This window comes from Somniosus microcephalus, chromosome 6, assembly GCF_052327205.1.
Source record: "Somniosus microcephalus isolate GS21.2 chromosome 6, FLI_Smic_1.0, whole genome shotgun sequence".
NCBI classification, from domain to species: Eukaryota; Metazoa; Chordata; class Chondrichthyes; order Squaliformes; family Somniosidae; genus Somniosus; species Somniosus microcephalus.
In genome coordinates, this window is record NC_140992.1 from 51,630,601 (window position 1) to 51,642,219 (window position 11,619).

Here is an 11,619-nt window from a genome sequence, read left to right on the forward strand (position 1 = left end):
TTAGCAAACTTTCAACGATGGATCAACTTTTGAAACCGGAACGCTTGGATTTGGACCCGCATGCTTCGGATGCATCGGCACGATTTGGACACTGGTTCCAGTGCTTGGAATTTTTTATGGCCAACTCCGAAGCCGTCACAGCCTCTAAAGCCACCGGAGATGTGAAACTCGGGATCCTGCAGAATCGGGTAAGCCACCGGGTTTTTCCACTCATCCAAGACGCCGCCACCTACCTGGATGCCTGCAACATTCTAAAGGCCCACTATCAGCGGCCTACCAACGAGGTGTACGCCAGGCATCTGCTTGCTACCTGCACACAGCGACCCGGAGAGTTGCTAGAGGACTTTCTAGTCACCCTAAAAGTGCTTGGCAAAGACTGCAAATGCAAAGACGTGAAAGCCATGGTATACACAGACGAGCTTATTCGGGATGCCTTTATCGCAGGCCTTAGCTCTAATTACATCCGGCAGAGACTGCTAGAGAAAACGGGCCTAGATCTGACACAGGCTGTGGACACAGCGCGATCGCTGGATGTGGCTCAGAAGAACTCTGACTCCTACTCTTCAGGCTGCGTGGCCCACGCCGCCTCGTACGCACCAAGGGCGTCGCCATGTTGGAAGACATCTTCCCCGCCCGGTAGCCCAACACCGTCGGGGCCCTGCTCTCCCCCCCCAGAAGCCCTACGACCGCCGCGACGCATCGGGGCCCCAAATGCTACTTCTGCGGGCAGCCGAAGCACACCAGGAACCTGTGCCTGGCGAAAGGCACCACCTGCTGTAAGTGCGGTAAGAAGGGGCACTTTGGGAAGGTGTGCAGAGGGAACCCCGCAGGCAAACCCGTGCGCGCCGTGGGAGCGGCCATCTGGGACGCCATCTTGTCCGACCTCGTGGGGTCCGCCATCTCGCGAGCAGACATCGTGGACGCCATCTTACCCGGCCTCGTGTGGCCCACCATCTTGTCCCGATCAGGGCCCTACAGTGGCGTCGATCACAGTGGACCAGTCCAGACCGCACCCACTATCCAAATCGATGGTGGATATCGAGGTAAACGGGTGCAAGGTTAAATGTTTAATTGACAGCGGGAGCACGGAGAGCTTCATTCACCCTGGTCTGGCACAACGACTCTCTCTAACTATAGTCCCTACTCAGGGCACGATCTCTATGGCCGACAAAACCCAGATATCGACTATTGCGGGTTACTGCGCGGTACGATTGTTAAAGGCACTGTAATAATTTTAAACTGTTAATTATGAAGGATTTATGTGTGAGCGTGATCTTGGGCCTGGATTTTCAGTGCCACCACCAAAGCATCACGCTCAATTTCGGTGGGACCCAGCCGCCCCTCACAGTGTGCGGTCTGGCTACCCTGAAGGTAAAGCCGCCTTCGCTATTCGCGAACCTTACCCCTAACTGCCAGCCAATAGCGACCAAAAGCAGGAGGTACAGCTGGGAGGACAGGCGGTTTATCGCGACCGAGGTAGACAGGCTCCTGAGGGAGCGCATTATTGAACGCAGCAACAGCCCGTGGCGCGCCCAAGTGGTGGTGGTGAGGGGTAGCGAGAAGAAGCGGATGGTGATTGACTATAGTCAAACAGTCAACATCTATACCCAACTAGACGCCTACCCGCTACCCCGCATATCCGAGATGGTGAACGAAATCGCCCAATACCGGGTGTTCTCCACTATCGACCTCAAGTCAGCGTACCACCAGCTCCCTATCAGACCAGAGGACCGTTCGTACACTGCCTTCGAGGCAAACGGACGCCTCTACCAGTTCCTCAGAGTCCCCTTTGGGGTGACGAATGGGGTCTCGGTCTTTCAGAGGGAGATGGACCGCATGGTCGATGACCACCACTTGCAGGCAACCTTCCCCTATCTCGACGACGTCACCATCTGCGGCCACAACCAACAGGACCACGACTCAAACCTCGCGAGGTTTCTGAAAACCGCACAAAAACTAAACCTCACTTACAACGAGGACAAGTGCGTTTTCAACACCACGCACCTCTGCATACTAGGCAGCGTGGTGGAGAATGGGGAAATCGGACCAGACCCCGACCGATTGCGCCCCCTACGGGAGCTGCCCCTGCCCAACACTCCCAAAGCCCTGAAAAGGTGCCTGGGGTTATTCTCGTATTATGCCCAATGGGTCCCTAACTACTCCGATAAATCCCGCCCCATCTTGAAAGCATCCTCTTTCCCGCTCTCTGCTGAGGCCCATGCTGCCTTCAAAAGCATTAAGCAGGATATTGAGCGGGCCACGCTACAGGCAGTGGACGAGAACACTCCCTTTCAAGTGGAAAGTGATGCGTCTGACTTTGCCTTGGCGGCCACCCTCAACCAGGCGGGGCGGCCCGTAGCTTTCTTCTCGAGGACCCTCCAGGGGCCCGAGATCAGACACTCCTCCGTGGAAAAGGAGGCCCAAGCCATCGCGGAGGCAGTGCGCCACTGGCGGCACTACCTAGCCGGCAAACGCTTCACCCTACTTACCGACCAGCGGTCGGTAGCGTTTATGTTCAATAATAAACAGAGGGGGAAGATTAAAAATGATAAAATTCTTAGGTGGCGGATCGAGCTCTCCACCTTCGAGTACGACATCATATACCGGCCGGGGGCCCTTAACGAATCCCCCGACGCCCTCTCACGAGGGATGTGTGCCAACGCCACCGGGGATCGGCTACAGACCCTCCACAACGACCTCTGCCACCCAGGGGTCACACGGCTGTTCCACTTCATAAAGTCCCGCAACTTACCCTACTCGATTGAGGAAGTCCGGTCTCTGACCAGGAACTGCCGCACTTGCGCTGAGTGCAAGCCTCGGTTCTACCGCCCTGATAGAGCCCACCTAATCAAAGCTACACGGCCCTTTGAGCGGCTTAGCTTAGATTTCAAGGGCCCCCTCCCGTCCGTCGACCGCAGTGTTTACTTCCTGAACATTGTGGACGAATACTCCCATTTCCCATTCGCCTTCCCCTGCCCAGACATGACCAGCGCCATGGTCATTAAATGTCTCAACAGCCTGTTCTGCCTGTTCGGAATGCCAAGCTATATCCACACGTATAGGGGGGGGCGTCCTTCATGAGTGAAGAGCTACGCCAGTACATGCTGTCCAAGGGGATTGCCACGAGCCGTACCACCAGCTACAACCCCCGGGGTAACGGTCAGGTGGAGCGAGAGAACGGGACAGTATGGAGGGCAGTCACTCTAACTCTAAGGACCAAGGGCCTCCCTATCTCCCACTGGCAGGATGTCCTCCCAGATGTGCTCCACTCAATACGGTCACTATTGTGTACCGCCACTAATGCCACGCCTCATGAGCTAATGTTTGTGTTTCCCCGGAAATCCACCTCCGGTGTATCCATACCGTCATGGCTCTCCACCCCAGGTCCTGTACTTTTGCGGAAGCATGTGAGGGGCCACAAGACGGACCCTCTCGTGGAGCCAGTGCACCTGCTCCACGCCAACCCACAATATGCGTATGTCCGGCACGCCGACGGACGGGAGGACACTGTGTCCATAAAAGACCTCGCCCCAGCCGGTAACAACAGCAACAACGACAACGACTACAGCAACAACAACCACAACAACTATTACCCACCCACTCCACCCACTATTCTTTCATCACCCCCGGAAGAACACCAGCCAACGGTACCCCCACCACCTACTCCTTCAACAACCCCGGTGGCACCCCCGGCAGAGACCCAGGAGGTCACCTGGGACACCCGCGGCACCGCAACCGTTACGTCGGTCACAGAGGACTATCACACCCCCGGACAGACTAAATCTGTAGAAGGGGTGAATGTGATGAAATATGTCATTCATCAGACTCTGTATTTAACTACATATATTGTATTGCCTGCTCCTGTGTTTTACCTTGTATTGTATATAGTGCACCGCCCCCTTTCTCCCCATTGGGTGTGTCGGCTCCGCCCATACCTGGCCCTACTTAAGACAAGCCCAGGCTTGTCTTGCAGCAGAACAGCAGAATGCTAGGTGAAGACACAGGCATCTTTCTTTGCTAATAAAAGCCTTGTTTTATCCAGTTAACTTTGAGCCTTGAAGTTATTGAGGCGCATCAGGCTCGACGGTTCCAACGCTCTTCTGGCCAGCCTCCCATCTTGCACCCTCCGTATACTTGAGCTCATCCAAAACGCTGCTGCCTGAAACCTAACTCGCACCAAGTCCCGTTCACCCATCACTCCTGTGCTCACTGACCTACATTGGCTCCCGGTCCAGCAACGCCTCAATTAAAAAATTCTTATCCTTGTGTTCAAATCCCTCTATGGCCTCGCCCCTCCCTATCTCTGTAACCTTCTCCAGCCCTCCGAGATCTCTCCGCTCCTCCAGTTCTGGCTTCTTGCGCATCCCTGATTTTTAATCGCTCCACCACTGGCAGCCATGCCTTCAGCTGCCTAAGCCCTAAGCTCTGGAATTCCCTCCCTAAACCTCTCCATCTCTCTACCCCGCCCTCCTCCTTTAAGACGCTCCTTAAAACCTACCTCCTTGACCAAACTTTCTGTCCTAATATCTCCTTATGTGGCTCAGTGTCAAATTTTGTTCGATAACGCTCCCGCATTGGGACGTTTTACTGTGTTAAAGGCACTATATGTGTGATGATGTTTGTGTGTGACACTGGTCATAATTTAAGATTATCAGATATGTAGTAAATTAGTTGCAGTTGCTAAGTAATTTTCTGGGTTTTTTTTTAACCCCCCCCCCCCCCCCCCAACAACCCCTTATCCTACTCCCATTTGTCCAGGTGAGAATTAGTCACATCAGTCACATGGTCACATGCCGTTGTGGTCTCTCCATAGCCAATCAGTGGAGATATTGCATACCTTCAGGTTGTTTTTCAATGTGTCTTGGTACAATTTATACACTGTATTTCTGACCGCTGTTTGAACATTGTATAAATTTCTAATTCACACTTGAATGTATTCCATATGTGAATTTTTGTTTATCTTTACCAATGCCTGAAAGAGCTCTGTACTAAGTTGTCTTGTCATATGTCTGTGTCCCTGTAAATGTCATGGTTGTGTTATTTATAAATGATTTGCTGGTCAAGGAAAAGCAAAATGAGTTGTCTTTACTTTGACTATTCTCAATAGCTTCTAACAGTTTTTAGTTATGTGAAATTTCTTTTTGTGGAATTTGTCGTGTGCATTCTGATGCCTACCTTTGGGACATTTCCCAGTAAATTCAATGCTATGAATGAACATGCAAGATGCTATAGAAGTCTGTGAACAAATTTCATGGCTCCATATTTACTTGCAGTTTGATTCAAACTACGTGATTCTGAGCATTTAAATCCATGTTTTTGTTAAAATTGTCGCAAGAATTTACTTATGAAGTGTTCTGATAAAGAATATACATGTCCTAACCTGTCATTTCTCTTTACAGATGCTAAGCAGCTGTGTATTTGCAGCATTTTAATAATTTTAGATTTCCATCATTGCCAGTTTTTCCATTGTGTTGTAAGTTGTGATAAAGTGAAATGTGAACGTCTGTGACAAGTGGCTATCTGTTTATGTCTGGGACAAATGCAGAACCAATGAGTAAGTCCAGATAAGACATACATATCCTTAGTTTATAGAGAGAAGCTGCTGTGAGGTTTAGATTTTATATTAAAGGATTGAAACTTTCCTGGTAAGTGCCGTGCTCCTTTGTCTAAATTTCTGCAAAGTTTGTGGTGAATTCAGTTTGAGACATTATTTTTGTATTTTTTGTTAGGGTGTAAAATCTTCAAGGGCCAGTGATAAAGCTAATAAGATTGCTTCTCTATAGACATGGACTTCATTTGAAAAAGCATCTTTAATGTTTGAACCCCTAATCTAGGTTTCACGGTGCACTATTCAATGACTGACAAGACAGAAAGTGCCTCTTTAGTTTCTCTTGCATTGCTTTTAAGCTAACTGTTCTAGAGCAGGTCTGATGGACTCCCTTTCTCTGGGGAAGTGTAACAATCTTTCATATTTCCTGAAAAAACATAGCTTCTTATAATGATACATAATTCTAAACCTTTCTTTTTTTCTTTGAAGAAAACAAGAAGCAGTTTGAGATGAAGAGAAAAATGCATTACAATGAAGGCATGAATATCAAATTAGCAAGACAGTTAATAGCCAAGGAACTCGACGATGCTGAAGATGATGATGATGAGATGAAAGGAGCTCGAGACCTAGAAGAGGACTTTGAAGATGGTAACCAGTAATACACTGCATTTTTACATGAAATACATTGTATTGGCTTTGGAACTAAAGTGATTTGGGACAAATCTGATTATAGCTCAGTTTGTAGAATTCACAATAGTTTCACAGATCAGAAACTGAAAATTTACTCTGATCCCTTCCAATCTTGAAACCTATGGCAAATGTAGGTTGTTGAAATGGTACAGTGATGTAAAGTCATTACATTGTGGCATTCCAAAAAAATCTGCCAATTTTCTAAAGCATCTCTGGACTGTATTTCAGCAACACTTAGTTAAACTTTTCCATTCACCTGCACAAAAAGAACACTGGTGCCGAGCATGTAAAGGATCAGGAATGCAAGCATTTTAATTAAAACATGTTCAGGGTTGTCATCTGGATTTTGGTGAATTATAATGCTGGAGTTCAACCCTAAGTTTCAAACCTTGTCTGTTTCTATATTGCATAATGGCTACATCATTGCCTCCTTTTCCCACCACTCTGCATTATTGCTTACTCTAACTTGGAAATAGTGCCAAATATTGGACTATAATTCCTAGATCTGACAATTCTGACATCAAGTTGTGGACACGCCAGAATTTCCTCCATCTAACATTGACAAGGCTGAAGCCATTGTACCCAGCTCCCTCCAGAAGTTCCACACTCAAGCCTCCTGATGCTCTCCTCTCTCGCTGATTGCTCCAGCTCAGTCACGTGGGATCAACTTTAGCTTCTGTTTGGCCCTGAACCCCATGTCCTAACCATCACCAAGACCACCTCTTTCCATCTCTGAAAATTCTTTGCTTTTACCCTTTTTATCTCTCCATCGCAGCTGAAACCCTGATCACCTTTCTCCCCTCCAGGCTCACCTTCTCTAATGCTGCCCTCACTTGAGGTTTGCAGATAATCCAACTTGTCTAAATATCTGTTGCCTGCATCCTATCCTTTATTTAGTTCTGTTTGACTTTTGGCACCAACCTTCATTGGTTCCCTGTTCCCAGTGTATTGAATTGAAATGCCTTATCCTCATTTGTAGTCTTGCTCCAGCTTATCTCTGCAACTGCCTCCAGCCCTCTATACCAGTGTATTCCCTCCAAACTGCTGAGTGGTTTCCTGGCCATACTCGCCTCCTCCTACTCCTTCAGCCATCTTGGCCCTACACTGCAACTTCATTCCTAAATATTTCTTATCTAACATTATCCCCACCTTCTTCTCAATCACTCTCTTCTACCCTCACCTTCTGCTACTGCTTAGTGTCTATTTATCTTCTGTTGTGTACCTTGGAATGTTTATTATGGTGTTGGTAATGATCTGGCATAAGTCCTAGAGTTAGGTTGCAAAACCTTGAATAAAAATAGTATGTTGTAAATGGGAATATAGAGGAAAAGGTTAATGAAATGATGCACCTCTGAACCCTCTGACCAGGTCTTTGCTTCATTGCTACCAACTACATAATTTATAAATGGTGTACAACATCCAAGCCAGTTGAAACAAGGTTAAATGGATTATTAGTTTTAGCTGACTCCCCAACCCATGAAACGCTAGCACAAACTGCTAGTTTGTATGTTATCATTATTCATTTGTCAGTCTCTTAGTGAAAATTGTGAAATCTAACTTTGAAAAAAATCTGTTTGGTTGCTTAACGGAAACCAATAAGGTATAGTTCTTAAATGCACAACCCCATAGAAATGAACAACAATAAGTAAAAAATGACCAATGTGTAAAAACAAGGGACAAACAGTTACCTAATAACTATTGGACAAAACAAGGTTTCCAAAATAAATTACTCTAGTTTAATTTATTGGTGGTTTAATCGTGGGTTAGGGCGAGTTGCTAAAACAGAAATATACTTAGTACTGTTTTTCAAAAATATTAATTTTTCTGACTTGGTTTTTTGTTTTCTTTCCCACCAGATACAGATGAGGAACTTTCAGAAAATGAAGATCCAGAATCATAGAACAAAGCCATTTTTAAAATCTGGCACAAAATATCCCTGCTAACAGCATTTGCCATCAATGGGTTTTAACTTATTGAAATGCTGAGGTGTTTCATTGACAATCCAACTTGCATTTAGAAAAGTGTAGTTCCATCTGTGCACTCAGAATTTTGCAGTCGGTGTATTTCTACAGTAGTGTAAATAAAATCCTCTTGAGAGGTGGGCAGGACGTGCCTGTCTGCCTGTGTTTTTGTGCTTGCACCGGGGGTTGGATCACTGAAAAAACACTTGTTTCCTGGAAACCGTAGTAGCACAGAATTCATTGACTAGTACATAACAGAACATTTTCTAGCCGCTCTCTATCCACTGATATGCTTGTGGTACTTTCATATCTGTGTGATACTGTGTGCATGGTGCTTAGTTCACATCGATACACTTGAGCAGTTCATTTTTTAACAGTAGTACTCTTTTTCATATGGTGTTTGGCATCAGGTAACCAGTTTTAGTTCACATTTTTATTTTTGAATTCGAGGAGTGTTTGACCTCCTGTGGAGCTTGACTTTGGAAAGTGCTCAAAATGGAAGTCCCGATAGGTGATTTGCTGACACATAATGCAACCTTTTGTCCTTGAAATAATTTAATATTGCTGATGGTGTAAGTTAACACAATTTATACCCGTGTTGATGTTAACAAATGTCACTTAAAGATACTGGAATCCTAAAAATTGAATCAAATACCAAGTGTAAAAATATCTTTAACAAGTGCCATCATTGACAAGAACTTACCTGTAGTTTATTTTGGGCAAGGGAAAAAATCTCAATAAAGTTGCATGAATCAGTATTTGGTGTATTGTACAGCTTTACATAGGGCAATGAAAGGGATAATGTCTTTTCATATTTTTGATTTAAGTGGTAGTATAGTTCTCAGTGAAGATGTACCTCCACAAATTCGGATTTAAGAAACTCATCGTAACTGGCTAGTGGATTTCAGTGGCACATGGCTATAAAGCCCATCACTACCAGGTTGAGAAGCAAGCCATTTCTATAATTGAAACAAGACTGTATATTTTTTTCATTCCATGGTCCAAAGACTAATTTTCTCTGGAATATTTTGTCTGGTCATAGATGGAACATATCATTGAAATTAATTTATTTTACAGACTCCCTGAACATTAGTAAATGTCTCGTAATGTTTAACAAATCGCAGTTGTCTTGCAATATTTCATCTAATTATTATATCTGTGTTTACTGTTTCTAATTCCAGCCAAGACAGCATTGGCTTCTATGGCCTTAACACAGTATTGTGCTAATTTCAGTATAAGAAAACTATACCCGTTGTGTGAATGGAGAGAAAATAAAAGGTGTACAGTCACTTTATTGTGTACATGCACTGAAGGTTTTATTGTCTGGTTTACTTGAAAGTGAAGGGGCTATTATTCCTTTCCACATTGCACTCCCTGCAGTTCAGTGTACATGATTAAAAAACATTTTTTTAAATGTGAAGTAGTACACTATTTCAATGTGTGTTATAATGCATAAAACATATTGTATGTAAAGCTTAATTCTGAATTTAATGTTGGGTCAACAGAAATAAATAGCCTGTTACTAAATGGTAGATTACCAAATTGGGAAGCGAATCTAACTTTGATTAATACTTAAATCTTAATTCTCAAGTCAAAATTGTGTGCCAAAATGTTGACTATCTAGGAAAACTATTTAAGGAAGTTTGGTTAGTAAATTACCATAAAAGGATATGATTTTGTTCAAATAGTTTACAAAAGGTCCCAAATTTTATCCCCATGCTGATTATTGTCCATATAGGAATAGTTCTGCCTTTTGATGACTACTATGATTTCATTGTAAAAGGTGGCAGTATCATCAGAAATAACATTTTTTTAACATTTAGTTTCCACATATGATTTTAATAGCAGACCATAAGATCAAGTTCCTTATGCAGATTTGATTTTGATAAGGCAGTATAACAGGAAATAACATTGCTTGATTGACAATGAGGATAAATTGTTGATGTATTTTGACCTTGGATATTTTAATGCACTATCTACACTTTTTATACAAAGTGTACTGCATTGATCCATTCAAAGACACGGTCATAAAAGTATCTCGGACAAGTTGGGGTAGATTTGAACTTTGTGCGATAGTATAACGGGTGATGGCGAATCGCCAGCCCATAAGTCAATGGAATAAACAATCGGGAGAGCTGTAAAACAGGCTGCAGTTCGCTATCGCCCATTTTATACTGTCACACAAAGTCAAGATCTACCCTAACTTGTCTGAAAAGGGTACATGTTGACATTTAATATTTTCCATCATACTTTTTATGATTGGAAAAACTATATAAAGTGTGTCTTCTACATTTGGTTGTTTAATTGAAGCATACATAGTTATAATTTACATTAAAAAAAATTCTTCTTGCTCCTCTTTAGCCTTCACTTTCTCTTTCCCCCCTCTAAAATACACTGATTCCTTCTATATGTATCCAAACTATTGCTTATTTTGTATTTTTATCTGACAGTATATTTGCACAACATTCTGTTCAAGACCATGGATCTTTCTTTCTGTTGTTAGCACGGTGGAATTTAGTACAGCCAAAATTCTAGTATGAAATGGCCTTATTAAAACAAACCATTGAAAAAAATGGAACTAGAATAAAAATAATTGGAGAACTAGCTTAAATGTTAAACTAAGAAAGCGAACTCTGTATTAAGTCACCAATGAAATACATTGTCCCAAATTGTTTTGCAATTTTTATAGCAATCAAATAATGCAACTAGATTTCAGGCTTAGTACCCTTGGCTCTTAGGATCTATTGTCTATGTTTGAAAGAGGTTACTGATGGATATTGCATGGGGAGATCATTTATAATGATGGCTTCTTAGTTTTACTTAATGAAATTTAATCGTACGCTTGCAACAAAAGAGGCAATACCGCTGTGTAATTCTCCACAAGTACAACTTTTACTAATGTATTTGTGTTTGAATTGAATGTATTGAAATAAAGTTGCTGCTAATTTGTTAAATTATCTTACCTTTCACTACTCAAACATGGTTGAGTATTCAGCAATGAACAATAAATAGTTTTCTTCACTAGATAGTTTAAAATTAAATCAATACAACATTGACAACATACAGCGATTTTACTATGATCTGGGCCACTGGAACTACATAATTTTTCTATGCCTATAACTTGGCTTTGCATTCAACACTGGGGGAGCAGGATTGAGGTGAATGCAAATTCATTGAGTGCAATTTTGCTGACCGGGGTGGCTGGGGTCGGTGCCGTGGTCCTAGCCCGCTGCCTACTGCAACCAGCACACTCCAAGCGATTTTCTTTTGATTGGGCTTGTTAAGCCTGCCCTGCGAGGTTCCCAGCCAATTAATCGGAAGATGACTTCATTTAACATAAGAAATAGGAGCAGGAGTAGGCTATTTGGCCCTTCAAGCCTGTACTGCCATTTAATGAGATCATGGCTGATCTGATCTTGG

The 11,619-nt window shown here is 43.7% G+C and overlaps 1 protein-coding gene across 1 annotated transcript in view; it reads left to right on the plus strand.

Annotated features, from left to right (window-relative positions):
* Positions 1-11,153, plus strand: part of LOC147115719 (protein phosphatase inhibitor 2-like) — a 32,790-nt gene extending 21,637 nt beyond the window's left edge. Inside the window, exons 5-6 of the mRNA XM_085990210.1 lie at positions 6,038-6,196; positions 8,095-11,153. Coding sequence (XP_085846336.1) covers positions 6,038-6,196; positions 8,095-8,138 — 203 coding nt within the window. The 3' untranslated portion in view covers positions 8,139-11,153. The remainder of the gene's footprint in view (positions 1-6,037; positions 6,197-8,094) is intronic.
* Positions 11,154-11,619: the final 466 nt, after the last annotated feature.